This window comes from Thamnophis sirtalis, unplaced genomic scaffold (genome assembly GCF_051295495.1).
Source record: "Thamnophis sirtalis isolate CommonGarterSnake01/CBP01778 unplaced genomic scaffold, rThaSir2_p1.2 scaffold_2, whole genome shotgun sequence".
In the NCBI taxonomy this organism is placed as follows: domain Eukaryota; kingdom Metazoa; phylum Chordata; class Lepidosauria; order Squamata; family Natricidae; genus Thamnophis; species Thamnophis sirtalis.
In genome coordinates, this window is record NW_028261382.1 from 52,331,584 (window position 1) to 52,348,123 (window position 16,540).

Genomic DNA, 16,540 nt, shown 5'->3' on the forward strand with positions numbered 1-16,540 from the left:
GGGGTCACGATGGATCAGACACAACTTCGCAACTAATAATAACAACATAGAAAAGATTAGATAGATAGATAGATAGATAGATAGATAGATAGATAGATAGATAGATAGATAGATAGATAGATAGAGATAGATAGATGATAGATAGATAGATGATAGATAGATAGATAGATAGATAGATAGATAGATAGATAGATAGATAGATAGATAGATAGATAGATAGATAGATAGATAGATAGATAGGAGATTAGATGGATGGATAGATAGATAAGTAGGTAGATAGATAGAGATTAGATGGATGGATGGATAAATAGGTAGGTAGGTAGGTAGGTAGGTAGATAGATAGATAGATAGATAGATAGTTAGATAGATAGATAGATAGATAGATAGATAGATAGATAGATAGATAGATAGATAGATAGATAGATAGATAGATAGATAGCTGTCTGGAAGGAGCATAAATCCTTCCATTCCACCACGATTCAGTTGGAGCTGAAAAAGCTTCTTGGATGAGAAGCAAAACATATTCAAAGAAAAAACAAGGAAGTCCAGTGGTCAAAGCGCCTTTCGGGCAGCCATGACCTGGATGGCTGAGAATCTCTACAGACCTTTAGCTGTACAATTTGGGATGAAGCCCCTTGGAATGGTAGGAGTGGATTTCCAGAGAAATAAAACTGCAGACTACAGGAATCATTTGCACCGCTCAGGTGACCCTGAGGACACGGATAAAAACCTCCAAGTGGCCTCAACGACCTTCTAAAAAAAGGATGCAAATGACCAGCTGCCTGCTAGGCGTATAAATCCTTCCATTCCACCCCCATCCAGTCGGAGCTGAAGAAGCTTCTTGGATGAGAAGCGAAACGTCTTCGAAAGAAAAGGGGAAAAAAGCAAGAAAGTTCTAGCGGCCTCCTGAAAAAGCACCTTTGGGACTTGAAAAGCCGGTTTTCTGCATCGCTTTTCCCTTCGAGGATGGTCCCAGGCTCCGAAACCCAGTTTTTAAAAATTGGCCTGGATGGTTTATTTGTAAAAAAAAAAAAGAATGGTTAGCTTTATTTTTCCCACCATCTCTGATTAAAAATGAAGTTTCTGACCTTTTCACTTCTTCAGGTTTGCCAGCCGATACGTTGCAAGGACATCGCGATAGATTCCATGAACAGTTTCGCAGGTAAACGATATTCTTTGCGCCATTTGAAGCTGTGTGTGTGTGTGTGTGTGTCGAAAACCAGACACTTCCGAAATGCTGCGTTAGGGGCTCCCTAGCATGTGATCGAATCGTGCTGTGGCTGTTCTGTTTTTTTTTGTTTTTTGTTTTAAAAGTAATAGTTCAGCGGTTCGAATACCTAGCGCCGCCTAACGGAGTGAGCTCCCGTGACTTGTCCCAGCTTCTGCCAACCTGGCAGTTCGAAAGCAGGTTAAAAATGCAAGTAGAAAAATAGGGACCCCCTTTGGTGGGAAGGGAACAGCGTACCGTGCGTTGAGTCATGCCGGCCATATGACCACGGAGGCGTCTTCGGACAGCGCTGGCTGTTCGGCTTTGGAACGGAGATAAGCACCGCTCCCTGGAGTCGGGAATGTGTGTTATAGGCATAGATAGATAGATAGATAGATAGATAGATAGATAGATAGATAGATAGATAGATAGATAGATAGATAGATGATAGATAGATAGATAGATGATAGATAGATAGATAGATAGATAGATATAGATACAAATATATATAGATATATAATATAGATGATACATATTAGATATATAGATATAGATATAGATATAGATATAGATATTGATATAGATAGATAGATAGATAGATAGATAGATAGATAGATAGATATAGATGATATAGATTAGATATATAGATACAGATAGATAGATGATAGATAGATAGATAGATAGATAGATAGATAGATAGATAGATAGATGATAGATAGATAGATAGATAGATAGATAGATAGATAGATAGATAGATAGATAGATAGAGATAGATAGATAGATAGATATAGATATAGATATAGATGATATAGATTAGATATATAGAGATAGATAGAGATAGATAGATAGATAGATAGATAGATATAGATACAAATATATAGATATAGATAGATAGATATAGATGATATAGATTAGATAGATAGAGATAGATAGATAGATAGATAGATAGATAGATAGATAGATAGATAGATAGATAGATAGATTATATACACATAGACACACACACACACACACATACATACATTCACACACACACAAACACAAACACAAACACACACACACATAGCAACATGAGAATGAGTAGCTAGGAACTGCTTACCAGATCAGATTTCTGAGATCATGAGGCCTAGAAACTTGCCTGGTTTTATTCAAAACGCTGCACTCTGGATTAAATCAGTTTATAGATGGGATTGGAGGAGCGATGATAAGTTTGGGCTCATTAACCAGGATAGATTTGTGAGTTTGCTTAACCTCTAAAGAACCGCATCGTACAACAGCAGGATCAACCATCTAGCTAACTTTGCTATATTCTCGTATTTGTCCACTCTGCTCCTTTAGAGAGTTGTAAATAAAATACTTCACTGCACCACGTAGCAAGTGGGCTTCCTGGTGGACACCTCACTCTCCGTTGACGTTTTCTGCTGTTTTCCCTTTGCAGCCTGAAGACCTTCTTCAAAAGGGCATCGGAAATGCTGTACTTCAAGCGGCTCATCCAGATTCCACGCCTGCCTGAGGTATCCCCTATTTTTCTCTGCTAGAAACAACGTCCTTAATACGAGCGGTATCCCTGCCTGCAGGTGTGAAAGGGAACCTGGGCAAGGGGTTTAGGGAGGAAGGTGGCCGGTTTCCCCCTGCAGAGTTGTCTGAATGAGGAGCCAATCCTGATACGTTGATGGATCAGTTGTGGTTAGTTGCGAAGTCGTGTCCGACCCATTGCGGCCCCATGGACCACGTTCCTCCAGGCCTTCCTGTCCTCTCCCATCCCCTGGAGTCCATTGAAGCTCACACCGGCTGCTTCGGTGACTCCATCCATCCACCTCCTTCTCTGCCGTCCCCTTCTTCTTCTTCTGCCCTCCATCGTTCCCAGCATGAGGCTCTTCTCCAGGGAGTCCTTCCTTCTCATTAGGTGGCCAAAGTCTTTGAGTTTCCTCTTCAGGATCCGGCCTTCTAAAGAGCAGCCAGGGTTGATCTCCTCTAGGACTGACCGGTTGGATGGCCTTACAGTCCATCTTTTCTTTCTTTTCTTTTCTTTTCTTTTCTTTTCTTTTCTTTTCTTTTCTTTTCTTTTCTTTTCTTTTCTTTCTTTCTTTCTTTCTTTCTTCTTTCTTTCTTTCTATCTATCTATCTATCCATCCATCCATCCATCCATCCATCCATCCATCCATCCATCCATCCATCCATCCATCCCATCCCATCCCATCCCATCCCATCCCATCCCATCCCATCCCATCCCATCCCATCTCATCTCATCTCATCTCATCTTTTCTATGTTGTTGTTGTTAGTTGCGAAGTCGTGTCTGACCCATCTTGACCCCATGGACCACGTTCCTCCAGGCCTTCCTGTCCTCTCCCATCCTCTGGAGTCTATTGAAGCTCACGCTGGCTGCTTCGGTGACTCCATCCAGCCACCTCTTTCTCTGCCATCCCCTTCTTCTTCTTTTGCCCTCCATCGTTCCCAGCATGAGGCTCTTCTCCAGGGAGTCCTTCTTCCTTCTCATCAGGTGGCCAAAGTCTTTGAGTTTCCACTTCAGGATCTGGCCCTCTAAAGAGCAGCCAGGGTTGATCTCCTCTAGGACTGACCGATTGGATGGCCTTGCAGTCCAAGGGACTCAATGCAGGAGTCTTCTTCTCCAGCACCAGAGCTCAAAGGCCTCCATTCTTTGACTTACTTCCTTCTCATTAGGTGGCCAAAGTCTTTGAGTTTCCTCTTCAGGATCTGGCCTTCTAAAGAGCAGTCAGGGTGGATCTCCTCTAGGACTGACCGGTTGGATGGCCTTGCAGTCCAAGGGACTCAATGCCGGAGTCTTCTTCTCCAGCACCAGAGTTCAAAGGCCTCCATTCTTTGGCGCTCAGTCTTCCTTATGGTCCAACCTTCACAGTCATCCGTTGCAAGTGGGGAAACCATAGGCTGGATCAGTAGGGAAGGATATTCAGATGGATCTGACCATGTTCCAAATGGAGGCGAATCTACGTGTCTCAGGATAATGTTGCAGGATCTAATCTGGGTCGGTCACTGGGACCAGAGGTTTTGTCTTCCAAGCTTTCAGACTCATGCTGGAGCCCATCTTCAGGGAACTTCTCTCAAGCAGAGTGTGTGTTGTTCTGTGTGTAATATTTAGAACGCCTCTTTATGTGGTTTTACAGATGTTGATGGGGTGTGTTGATGGCTGTCTTTTAAGTCATTGGCTGTGCTGCCCAGCCCTCGTCTTCTAAGTACTTGATAGGCTGGTGGTATGCTCCCGTTGATTGACGAGGGGCCCATTTCCCAGGCTTCAATCACTTCCCTGGCTGTTTTTGTCCCTGCTCATACAACAATCTTGGTAGCTGGCTCTTTTTGTCCCTGCTCATACAACAATGTTGGTAGCTGGCTGTTTTTATCCCTGCTCGTCCAACAATCTTGGTAGCTGGCTGTTTTTGTCCCTGCTCATACAACAATCTTGGTAGCTGACTGTTTTGTCCCTGCTCGTCCAACAATCTTGGTAGCTGGCTGTTTTTGTTCCTGCTCGTCCAACAATCTTGGTAGCTGGCTGTTTTTGTCCCTGCTCGTCCAACAAACCTGGTAGCTGCAAAATTGAATGTATGTCCTTGTTCATTGCAGTGTGAGGCTCCCAATGAGTTTGGGTCTTCTTCCTCCCACAGAACCCCCCAAATTTCCTGAGGGCGTCTGCCCTGGCCGAGCACGTCAAGCCAGTGGTGGTCATTCCGGAAGAAGCCCCCGAAGACGAGGAGCCGGAAAACCTGATTGAGATCAGCTCAGCTCCATCCGTAGAGCAGCAGGTGAGAGAGAATAGGAATAGAACAGAGCTGGAAGGGGAGCTTGGAGGTCTTCTAGTCCAGCCCCCTGCTCAATGCACGTGCTCGGTCGGACCATTCAGAAGTGGGTGACTGGTGCAAACTTTCCCCTTCCAGATGGGGTACAGCCCCATAGTTTTTTTTGTTTTTTTCCCCTTTTCCTCAGCTTTGGAAGGCATAACTGTGTTTCTGAACACGTGCAAAAATTTAACTCCCAGAATTTTTCCTTTCTTTCTTTTTTTGTAGAATGTGTCGGATATATTTGAGCAGACTTTCGGGCCGCCCAACGGACTAAAAGATGACAGGTATTTTGCCAACAAAACCCAGCTCACCTTGTAGATAACAACAGCAACACTTAAGCTGTTTAGTGCCTGAGATTCCCAAAGGGGGGGGGAAATTTTTTTTTTAAGTGTTGGAGTTTTGGAGGGTTGGTGACAGAAGAAATCCAGGAGGGAGATAGAATAGGTATGTCTTTAACCCATCTTCTAGGGTGATTGTTAATACGATACATAATAAATTGGCCCGTTTCGTTCTTTTGATAGACAAATGGTAGTTTTTAGAGACAGGAGGGAGCATGGCATCTGTTCTGACCCAGGTTTCCCCCCCAAAAGTACGAAGCAGATTCCTGGCCCCGGCAAAACCCCTTTTATGAAACAAATGTGAATTCCTCCCCTTCACATTCAGCAAAGGCCTGGCAAACAAGTCTTTCAAAGGCGTATTTATGACCACAGACCTTATCTAGCTTGGAAAGCTGCCGTGGAAATATTTTCCCAATGAGGTACTGTGCAAGGAAAGACTCTGGGCACAGAGTCTCTGAGATTCACGGACAGATCTTCACACTCCTGAAACAAACAAACTAATTGTTTCCTGCAAAAGCCCCCTCCCCTTTCGCTCCTCTTTGATTTTCTCTGGGAGGGGCCATTCATCGTCCCCCTGTGGCCTCACTCCCAAGTCGATCCTTGTTCTTTAGCTCTTCCCTTCGTTCGGGAACTCTGTGCATGCGCACACTGGGAACAGGCTCCAGCTGTTCTTCTGCCTCACTGATGTCTGACTCCGAAGGCAGCTGATAACTGGCATACGGTCCTGGCCCCCTCTCTGCCTCCGACACAGAGCCCTCATCCGAGCCTTCCCCAGACTCCAGGACTGGCTCAGGTTCCTCCCCAACCCTCCTCACTGTCTGACTCTGCTGCTAGCTCAGTTGGCCACTGGTGGGCCACAACATCTTCATGGTATTGCAGGATTTATAAATATACCGAAACAACTTTAGCGAAACACACTAGAGATCTAAGCAGACCAGCTGACTATCCGATGGGGAAAGTGGAGGCCATGAAACCCACTTGAAACTTGGAATTTTTGCGCACCGCTAATATGAAGCATGTTCTTTTTTACCTTCAGGGATCTGCAAATCGAAAACCTGAAGAAAGAAATCGAACTGCTTCAGACAGAGCTAGAGAAGATTAAGCTGGAGGTAAGGTCCGGGTGTTTTGTGGTCGTAATTCGAGGATTAGAATAGAATAAAATAGCAGAGTTGGAAGGGACCTTGGAGGTCTTCTAGTCCAACCCTCTGCCTAGGCAGGAAACCCTACACCGTTCCAGACAGATGGCTATCCAATGTCTTCTTAAAGACTTCCAGTGTTTTGAGCATTCACAACTTCTGGAGGCAGGGAGTTCCACTGATTAATTGTTCTCACTGTCAGGAAATTTCTCCCTAGTTCTAGGTTGCTTCTCCCCTTGATTAGTTTCCACCCATTGCTTCTTGTCCTGCCTGAAGGTGCTTTGGAGAATAGAATGAAGAGTAGTGTAGAGTAGAATAGAATAGAATAAATATAGGAAAGATTATACTTGATGTGTGTTCATATAAAGAAAAAAAAAACAGAACAGAATTGGAAGGGACCTTGGAGGTCTTCTAGTCCAACCCCCTACTTAGGCAGGAAACCCTATACCGTTTCAGACAAATGGCTATCCAACATCTTCTTAAAGACTTCCAGTGTTGGGGCATTCACAACTTCTGGAGGCAACTTCTGTTCCACTGATTAATTGTTCTCACTGTCAGGAAATTCCTCCTCAGTTCTAAGTTGCTTCTCTCCTTGATTAGTTTCCACCCATTGCTTCTTGTCCTGCCTTCTGTTGCCTTGGAGAATAGCTTGACTCCCTCTTCTTTGTGGCAACCCCTGAGATATTGGAAGACTGCTGTCATGTCTCCCCTGGTCCTTCTTTTCATCAAACTAGATCCAGTTCCTGCAACCGTTCTTCCTATGTTTGAGCCTCCAGTCCCCTCATCCTCTTTGTTGCTCTTCTCTGCACTCTTTCCAGAGTCTCCGCATCTTTTCTACATCGTGGCAACCAAAACTGGATGCCATATTCCCAGGGTGGCCTTACCAGGGCATTATAAAGTGGTATCAACCCTTCACCTGATCTTGATTCTATCCCTCAAATACTGGAAGACTGCTATCATGTCTCCCCTGGTCCTTCTTTTCATCACACTAGACATACCCAGTTCCTGCAACCGTTCTTCATGTGTTTTAGCCTCCAGCCTCCTAATCCTCTTTCTTGCTCTTCTCTGCACTCTTTCTAGAGTCTCCACGTCTTTTTTTACATCATAGCGACAAAAACTGAATTACTTTTACTTCTCAGTCACTAGAAAATAGCCTGATCCGTTGAAATATTTCTTGAAGGGAGAAAGTGTAAATCTTTGGAGCTGGTGACGGACGGACAGGAGGAAGGGAGGAAAGAAGGAGAAAGAGATGGGAGGGAGGGAGGGAAGGAAGGAGAAATATGGGAGGGGGGAAGGAAGGAAGGAGAAATATGGGAGGAAGGGAGGGAAAGAAGGAGAAATATGGGAGGGAGGGAGGGAGGGAGGGAAGGAAGGAGAAACATGGGAGGGGGGAAGGAAGGAAGGAAGGAAGGAAGGAAGGAAGGAAGGAAGGAAGGAAGGAAGGAAGGAGAGAGAAATATGGGAGGGAGGGAGGGAGGGAAGGAAGGTGAAATATTGGAGGAAGGGAGGGAAAGAAGGAGAAATATGGGAGGGAGAGAGGGAGGGAAGGAAGGGAGGAAGGAAGAAGGAAGGAAGGAAGGAAGGAAGGAAGGAAGGAAGGAAGGAAGGAAGGAAGGAAGGAAGGAAGGAAGGAAGGAATATGGCTTTGGTGTTTCCAGCTACCTGTTTTTCTCTCTCCAGGCTCAAAGGTACATCTCCCAGCTGAAGGCTCAGGTGAACAGCCTGGAGGCTGAGGTGGAAGACCAGAGGATGCAGAAGCAGAAGGCCTTGGTGGACAACGAGCAGCTGAGAGATGAGCTGGAGAAGCTTCAGAGAGCCAAATTTGAAGGGGACAAGAACCGCGGACTCTACTTGGAAGCAGAAAGTAAGTCGGTGGGTGGGGTGGGGGGTTGATCTATGTTGTGTGTTTTGCTCTCACGTTAAATCCGGTGTCAACTCGCATAGCATCACTGGCCTGCTCTCTGCCAGGCGGAGATCTGCAGAACTTGGCAAGGAGCCTCAGAGAGTCACGAACCAATGAAATGAACTGATGGTCTCCTGCAAACTCCACTCCCCTTTCGCTCCTCTTTTATTCCCTCTGGGAGGGGCCATTCACCCTCCACCTGTGGCCTTACTCCCAAGTTTATCCTTGTTCTTTAGCTGTTCCCTTTGTCTCGCAACTCTGCGCATTCGCCCACTGGGAACAGGCTCCAGCTGTTCTTCTGCCTCACTGATGTCTGACTCCGAAGGCAGCTGATAACTGGCATACGGCCCTGGCCCCCTCTCTGCCTCCGACACAGAGCCCTCCTCAGAGCCTTCCCCAGACTCCAGGACCGGCCCAGGTTCCTCCCCAACCCTCCCCACTGAATCTGCTCTGTGGCTGTTGTTGGCAGGCCGCAACACATCCAATGATCCGCCTGCATCACTGTGAAACCACCCATCTTCTCCTGGGTGTCGTCTTCTTCTCTTTCCTTCCACCTTTCTCAGCCTTGAAGCCTTCTCCAGAATTTTGGGTCTTCATATCACGTGTCCAAACTAGGATAATTTGAGCCTGGTCATAAAACGCCTTGAGTGAGGACCCTGGGTGGCAACGGGCTCCTTCGGAGTAATGATTGAATAGGTGGGGTGAAAGTAATAATGGGGCCATATCCTTCTCTTTGGCAGAAAAAGCCAGCACCACCGAAATCCGGTACGCCAAGCTGAAGGAGAAGCACAACGAATTAATCAACACGCACGCGGAGCTTTTGAGAAAGGTAACGGTGCCCGTTTTCCGCCACGTTGGTTTTTAACGACACCTCCGTGGTCATAGTTAAATGCCTCCCTCACCTTCAGTCATGATCAGGTGAGCTTTCTTCCCATATATTACAAACCCAAGGATAAGAGGAAATCCCCCGATTAAAAGAGCCGAGGTGGCGCAGTGGTTAGGGTGCAGTACTGCAGGCCACTTCAGCTGACTGCTATCTGCAGTTCGGCGGTTCAAATCTCACCGGCTCAAGGTTGACTCAGCCTTTCATCCTTCCGAGGTGGGTGAAATGAGGACCCGGATTGTTGGGGGCAATATGCTGACTCTGTAAACCGCTTAGAGAGGGCTGAAAGCCCTATGAAGCGGTATATAAGTCTAACGGCTATTGCTATTGTCTCTTGGCTTGGCCAAATCCTTTGTGCTTCTCCATCCTTCCTTCAACTCTGAATCTTTGCACCCAGAACGCAGACACCGCCAAGCAGCTGACCGTCACTCAGCAGAGCCAGGAAGAGGTCGCCCGGGTCAAGGAACAGCTGGCTTTCCAGATGGAACAAGTCAAGCGGGAGTCGGAAATGAAGGTCGGTCCTCTTCTTTGGACAAGGGTGCAGTTCCTTCTCTGGTCATGGAACATATTGTATTTTTCGGAGTATAAGACGCACTCCCCCCCAAAAAAAGAGGGTGAAAACTTGGCTGCGTCTTATACACCGAATGTAGCCAAAAACACGAGGCGCGGAGGAGGAGATGGTCTATGGCAATCCCTGCAGCCCAGAACAGCTGATTGGTGGTATTCCGGCTGATCCACCCGCCAGTCAGCTGTTCATGCTGAATTAGGCTGCAGTGGTGTTGAAGCTAACCAGGCTGTTTGCTATTTGCTGCAAGGAAGCGTCACAGTTTACAGCAGCAATCCCATCCAGAAAGCACACACACAAGTCACTGATTCAGCAGGATTCAACAACTTTTCTTTATGTACAATATAACAGCTACCAAAAGCAGGTTTTCCAACGTGTTCAGCAGAGAAGTTTCACTTCCAGTTTTAGTTTCAGAGATCAGCACAGCCTGCAGCTTTAGCACAGAACAAGCCACGCCCAGGCTCCTGGCTGTCTCCTTCCTCGTTGTTCACACAGCAATTACCGTTTGTTCCCAAACAGCCCTCAACTCTCTCACATACTGACAGGACGCTATGCCACCAGACAAATACCATGAATGCTGGTAGGCAGAGGCAGAATTTTTTTTTTAATTCTTATTTTCCTCCCCCAAAACTAAGATGTGTCTTTATACTCCGGAGCGTCTTGTATTCTGAAAAATACGGTAACTTTTTTTTTTAAGTTTTTTAATTTTTCCTTTCAAATTCATTCTTAAATATACATTCTTATACAACCAATTTCGTTGTATTTAAGTTCAGTGACAATAAAGATTATACTTATACTTACTTATACTTACAATTGCTGTTTAACATTTGTCAATTCATATCGTTTTTCCGTATATTTACATTTTCATACTTTCTTATTTCCTCTCCCCCTGATTTAATAATGTGTCATCTGAGTTATATTTTTTTGTGTTTTGTTCCTTTCTCTTTCTATTTGTATCTTTTTTCAAGCCAATTATAAAATCGCCCCCATGTCCTTTAAGACATTGATTCCTCTCTGTCCTTTATTCTCAATGCCAACCTATTCATTTCTGCACAATCTAATATCTTCTTTATTATCTCTCCTCCTGATGGGATTTTGTCTGCTTTCCAATTTTGTGCAAATACAATTCTAGCTGCTGCTATTTTTGCAATCAGATATGAATCTTCCTTGGTATATTTAAAAATACGGTAGCTTTGACCCCCGGGGTGAGGAGGGCTCCCCTGGAAACCCCATCAGAGGTCCTTGTCTCTTGGGTTTCATGTAGTTGGAAGACCAGATGCTCCAGGTGGAAGCGGTCAAGAGAGAGATGGACTCCAAAGCAGAAGAACTGAATCAGCTCCAGCAATCGCTCAGCCATTCTAAGCAGGTATTTGGCCTAAGGGGGAGATTTGTACGGATGGTCTCTGGAGGGCCTTCCAGCCCTATCTGAATTTCGAGGTGCCTTTTTAAACGTCTTCACTTGTTTATAGTTTTCTAGCTTCGGGGGCTGTCTTCATCATCCTCTTTTAACAACCCCATAATCCCTTGCGGGGGGAGGGTGGAGTTTGAGCAACTGAATGGAGCTAGCAGAGTGTTTGAATGGCCGGATGCCGTTCCCTGTCACCAGTACGGAGTTTTGTTCAGCAGCTCAATTCTCATTGTGCCCAGAAATATCTGCCTCTACCTGGGCTCGAACTCTGGATTTGTAAGGCGAGAGTTATGTGTGGCCTGCAATAGCTGGACTAGAAATTCATAGAAGTGAGCCGAAAGGCGTGTCTGTTGCGGAGACCAAGGGCCCATATCCGCGAAAGCTCGTCTTTAATCTGTAATTTATGAGGCCCTACTTAGCTTGCCCCCCCCAGGATGAGACAGGCAGGAGGCCTTCTCCACGTAAACAATGTGGGGGGGGGGGGGTGAGACGGGGGTGAAATCTCAATTTTTTTTTACTACTGGTTCTGTGAGCGGGGCTTGGTGGGTGTGGCTTGGTTGTGGGGGTCATGTGACTGGGTGGGCGGGGCTATGTAGTCATATGACTGGGGGAATCAAAAGACAGAAACTCACTTTTAACCATGTCCTGCTGGAGCAGGGTTGGACTAGATGACCTCAAGGTCCCTTCCAGGATAATCCCTGGATTATCCTCTGAATAGCAATAGCAATAGCAATAACAGTAGACTTATATACCGCTTCATAGGGCTTTCAGCCCTCTCTAAGCGGTTTACAGAGTCAGCATATCACCCCCAACAACAATCCGGGTCCTCTGAAGCTGCATCTAGTGCCTTCCTTCCTTCCTTCCTTCCTTCCTTCCTTCCTGCCATGTTTGTAGTCCTTCCTTCCTTCCTTCCTCCCTCCCTCCCTCCCTCCCTCCCTCCCACCCTCCCTGTCTCTCTCTCTCTCTCTCTTTCTTTTCTTTCTCAGCACTCCAGACCCTCTGTTTTTGGCCTAGAAGGCTTCATGGATCAAAAACGGACCATCCCCCCCCCCAAGTTTCTGGAGAACCAGTATTAAAAAAATGCTTTAAAAGTTTTTTTAAAAAGTTCAGCTGTACGATGTATAGCAATATAGCAGTTAGCAATAGCAATAGCAGTTAGACTTATATACCGCTTCATAGGGCTTTCAGCCCTCTCTAAGCGGTTTACAGAGTCAGCATATCGCCCCCAACAATCCGGGTCCTCATTTTACCCACCTCGGAAGGATGGAAGGGCTGAGTCAACCCTGAGCCAGTGAGATTTGAACAGCCGAACTGCAGATAACAGTCAGCTGAAGTAGCCTGCAGTGCTGCATTTAACCACTGCGCCACCTTGGCTCTATGACCGTCGGAATATTTTAAAAACTTTTTTTAGTTTTTTTTTTTTTTTTACACCACCGGTTCGGGCCCGAACCGGCTGCCTTTCACCCCTGGGGTTGCGAGAACTCTTCCAAGCAAGGAAATTAGCGTGTGGAACTGTCTCCCACATGATCTACAGGTTGGTTCGGAGCTCAACAGCCAACTGGACGCCCTTCAAGCCGAAAAGGAGACCCTGAGGAAATCGGTCAACGAGAAGGAATGCGAGCTCATCTCAACCAAGGGCCTGCTTGAAGAGAAGGAACTGCTGTTGAGCCAGGAAACCGAGAAGAGGGCCAGGGAAGTGGAGGAACTCCAGCAAAAATTGGTGGAAAAAGTACGGAGGAGAAACTTTGGGGGGGGGGCTCCCCTTTCCCACACCACTAGGGAAGGCTGTTGTGGCCCACCAGTGGAGCTGGCAGCAGAGTCGGACAGTGGGGAGGTTGGGAAGGGCCAATCCTGGAGTCTGGGGGAGGCTCTGATGATGAGGGCTCTGTGTCGGAGGCAGAGAGGGGGCCAGGGCCGTCTGACAGTTATCAGCTGCCTTCGGAGTCAGACATCAGTGAGGCAGAAGAACAGCTGGAGCCTGTTCCCAGTGGGCGCATGCACAGAGTTGCCAGATGAAGGGAAGAGCTAAAGAACAGAGATCGACTTGGGAGTAAGGCCACAGGTGGACAGTGAATGGCCCCTCCCAGAGGGAATAAAAGAGGAGCGAAAGGGGAGTGGAGTTTGCAGGAGACCATAAGTTTGCTTCATTGGTTCCTAACTCTCCGAGACTCCTTGCCAAGTCCTGCAGAGATCGGCCTGGCAGCTCTCCAAGACAGATAAGTTCTGTGACCGTAAATCCTCCCTTGAAAGACTTTGCTGGATGTGAAGGAGCAGAATCCACAGTCAATTAATAAAAGGGAGTTTTTGTGGGGACCAGGAGTTGGCTTCATGCTCTCAGGAAGCCTCGGTCATAAAGTGGAGAGAGAGATGGCGCCAGGCCAGGCTTGGGATAGAAGGAGGAGGCCAGCTCGTCCTCCTCGTTTTCCTTGGATGCATATCCAAGGAAGGTGGTCTTGTAACGTTGTAAACCCGCTTGCTGACCTACCTTTTGCGTCCATCCCGCAGAAAACCCACGAACACAACTTGCAACAGAAGCTCCTGGATGACCAGTTCCGAATCTTACAAGGGACGATCAGGGAAGCCGAGAACATCATCCAAGATGCCGTGAGCAAGTTGGACGACCCCCTGCACATCCGCTGCACCAGTTCTCCAGGTGAGTCCTGAATCCTTGCTTGCTTTTTTTCTCTTTTTTTGGTTATTCTTTCATTTTAGTTTTGTTATTTGGGTATTTTTTTTAAAAAAATTAAAAATTTATTTTCCACTTTCATAACATACAATCACATGTATACTATTACATAGCCAGTATCCTATTGTGTTAAGTAGTAATTACATCAGTTCCTCTTGTCATCAACACCCAAGAAGATAAAAACCCATTATTGGCTCTTCTGCTCTCCATACACCTCTTTCTTCTGCCTCTCTCCTACCTCCTTTCTTCCCTCCATCATCCTTTCCTACTCTACTTCCCCTTCCTTTCTCCTTCTCCTCTCTCTTCATTCCACTCCTCCTTATCCTCCTCATCTTCCCCCCTTACCCTCTCTCCTATCCCTCTGCTCCCATCTTTCTTCTCTCTTCTGTTTCCCACTCTTCCTCCCATTGGTGTATTTCCGCTTCTGAGCAAACTCCTATCTATGTTGATGGTATTTATGCTTCCATATCAATATACTTAACATATCCTAGTTTTAAAGAAAAAATAAGAGAAAACAGTATACATGTACAATCATAATACATTAAAATCTAACACCCCTCGTCTGGAACGAACTCCCCGCAGGGATTCGGACCCTCACCTCTCTCCAGGCCTTCCGAAAAGCCATCAAAACCTGGCTTTGCCGGCAGTCCTGGGGTTGATGAGTTCCCCTCCCCTCTCGACTTGTATGGTTGCGTGACTCTTGCTTATTTTAATTATTTGTATTTCGTCTTATGTTCCCCTTTTTTCCCCTTTTGAATTGTCCGCCGCCTTGAGTCCTCCCGGAGAAGGGCGGCATACAAATAATAAAATTCAAATTCAATTCATATCCCTCCCTCCCACCCTCCCCACCAACCCTCCCCCAGCCTTCCCTCCCCCGACTTCCCAGAACCCATACACAGTTTAAATCTTTTAACAAAAAGACGAGACTGGGAAAAATGGATTGATTATATACAAAATAAATACGGGACTAAGAAATTCCAGTTAGCTTATGATTAAGATCAAGAATGATATAAATTGCTTAAAGTTAGCTTAGCAAGGAGCAGCTAAGCTCAATGTAAAGATGTTATCAATTTTTTATTCTTTTTTTTTTCAATATATTTTCGACTGTTTCTGTTAAAGAATCCTTGCTTGCTTTTCACGCCCTTAAAAAAAAACAACGGAAATGCAGAGATTAAGATGACTCTCCTTTCCTTCCAAACCTTTCCCCGAGGCTGCCTTTGAGTCAGAGATCTCCAGAGATCACGCAGGTTTCCTCCCAAACCACATTCTTTCTCCTCAATTCCTAAGAGCCAAGGTGGCGCAGTGGTTAAATGCAGCACTGCAGGCTACTGCTAGATCAGCAGGTCAGCGGTTCAAATCTCACCGGCTCAGGGTTGACTCAGCCTTCCATCCTTCCGAGGTGGGTAAAATGAGGACCCAGATTGTTGGGGGCAATATGCTGACTCTCTGTAAACCGCTTAGAGAGGCCTGAAAGGCCTATGAAGCGGTATATAAGTCTACTGCTATAATTTTCTTCCTCTTTCGCAGATTATCTTGTCAGCCGCGCCCAAGCCGCTCTGGAATCGGTGAATGCCCTGGAGACGGGGCATAAGCATTATCTAACCAACATGGCAGGTGAGACGTGTTGCGTTTCCTCTCCGTGTCCCTTACCTCGGAGTGTTGGGAATGGAAGCGTTGCAGATTTCGCACGCAAAGCAGAAAGAGGATTGCTGGCTCCCAAATGTGTGTTTTGTTGTGGGGTTCTTCTTCTTAATTCCTCAAAACGATGGAGCCAGTGATGTTGTGTCGCTAAAGTTCCAGAGCTGGTCAAAACTTGAGGGCCATCAGCCATGAGGTCTCATGCACAGGGAAACTCCAGGCAATTCAGGAACCAAGAACTTAAAGATAAGATGGGTTTAGGTCCCCTGAGGAAGCCCTACAGTATGAAGTAACCAGGAGGTCCACTCATAGGGTGGGGGGACGACACACAAAGCTGGGATTCTTGGTGACCTCAAGCCTTACAAAATCCTCTCCCCAAATGGATTTTCATTCTGTCTTCTTTCCAAAAACAGTTGGGTTGTGTGGCTCTCTGTGGAACAGCACACACTCTAAAACAAGCATTTTTTAAACAAGGCCAATGATGTATTATGTCCCTTTTTTCTGTTCAGCTTTTATTTGTACACTTTTCAGTTTAAGCTTGGTTGGTTGCTTGGGTTGGGTTAAGTTGGTTGGGTTGAGTTAGTGGGTTCGGTTGAGTTAGTTGGGTTCGGTTGAGTTAGTTGGGTTGGGTTGAGTGAGTTGAGTTGGTTGGGTTGGGCTGGGCTGGGTTGGGTTGAGTTGGTTGGGTTGAGTGGGTTGGGTTGAGTTGGGTTGAGTTGGTTGGGTTGGGCTGAGTTGGTTGGGTTGGGTTGAGTTAGTTGGGCTGGGTTGAGTTGGTTGGATTGGGTTGAGTTAGTTGGGTTGGGTTGAGTGGATTGGGTTGAGTTGGTTGGGTTGGGTTGAGTTGGTTGGGGTGGGTTGGGTTGAGTTGGTTGGGTTGGGTTGGTTGGGTAGGGTTGGGTTGAGTTGGTTGGGTTGAATTGGGTTCAAGGTGGCGCAGTGGTTAGAGTGCAGTACTGCAGG

At 46.3% G+C, this 16,540-nt stretch overlaps 1 protein-coding gene across 1 annotated transcript in view; it reads left to right on the plus strand.

The window, feature by feature from the left end:
- Nucleotides 1-16,540, plus strand: part of HIP1R (huntingtin interacting protein 1 related) — a 62,287-nt gene that overhangs the window by 31,410 nt on the left and 14,337 nt on the right. The window contains exons 9-20 of the mRNA XM_087705523.1: nt 1,105-1,162; nt 2,646-2,721; nt 4,847-4,984; nt 5,246-5,304; nt 6,395-6,467; nt 8,175-8,358; nt 9,138-9,226; nt 9,678-9,794; nt 11,110-11,211; nt 12,788-12,982; nt 13,759-13,906; nt 15,467-15,553. Of these exons, the coding sequence (XP_087561649.1) occupies nt 1,105-1,162; nt 2,646-2,721; nt 4,847-4,984; nt 5,246-5,304; nt 6,395-6,467; nt 8,175-8,358; nt 9,138-9,226; nt 9,678-9,794; nt 11,110-11,211; nt 12,788-12,982; nt 13,759-13,906; nt 15,467-15,553 (1,326 nt within the window). The remainder of the gene's footprint in view (nt 1-1,104; nt 1,163-2,645; nt 2,722-4,846; nt 4,985-5,245; nt 5,305-6,394; nt 6,468-8,174; nt 8,359-9,137; nt 9,227-9,677; nt 9,795-11,109; nt 11,212-12,787; nt 12,983-13,758; nt 13,907-15,466; nt 15,554-16,540) is intronic.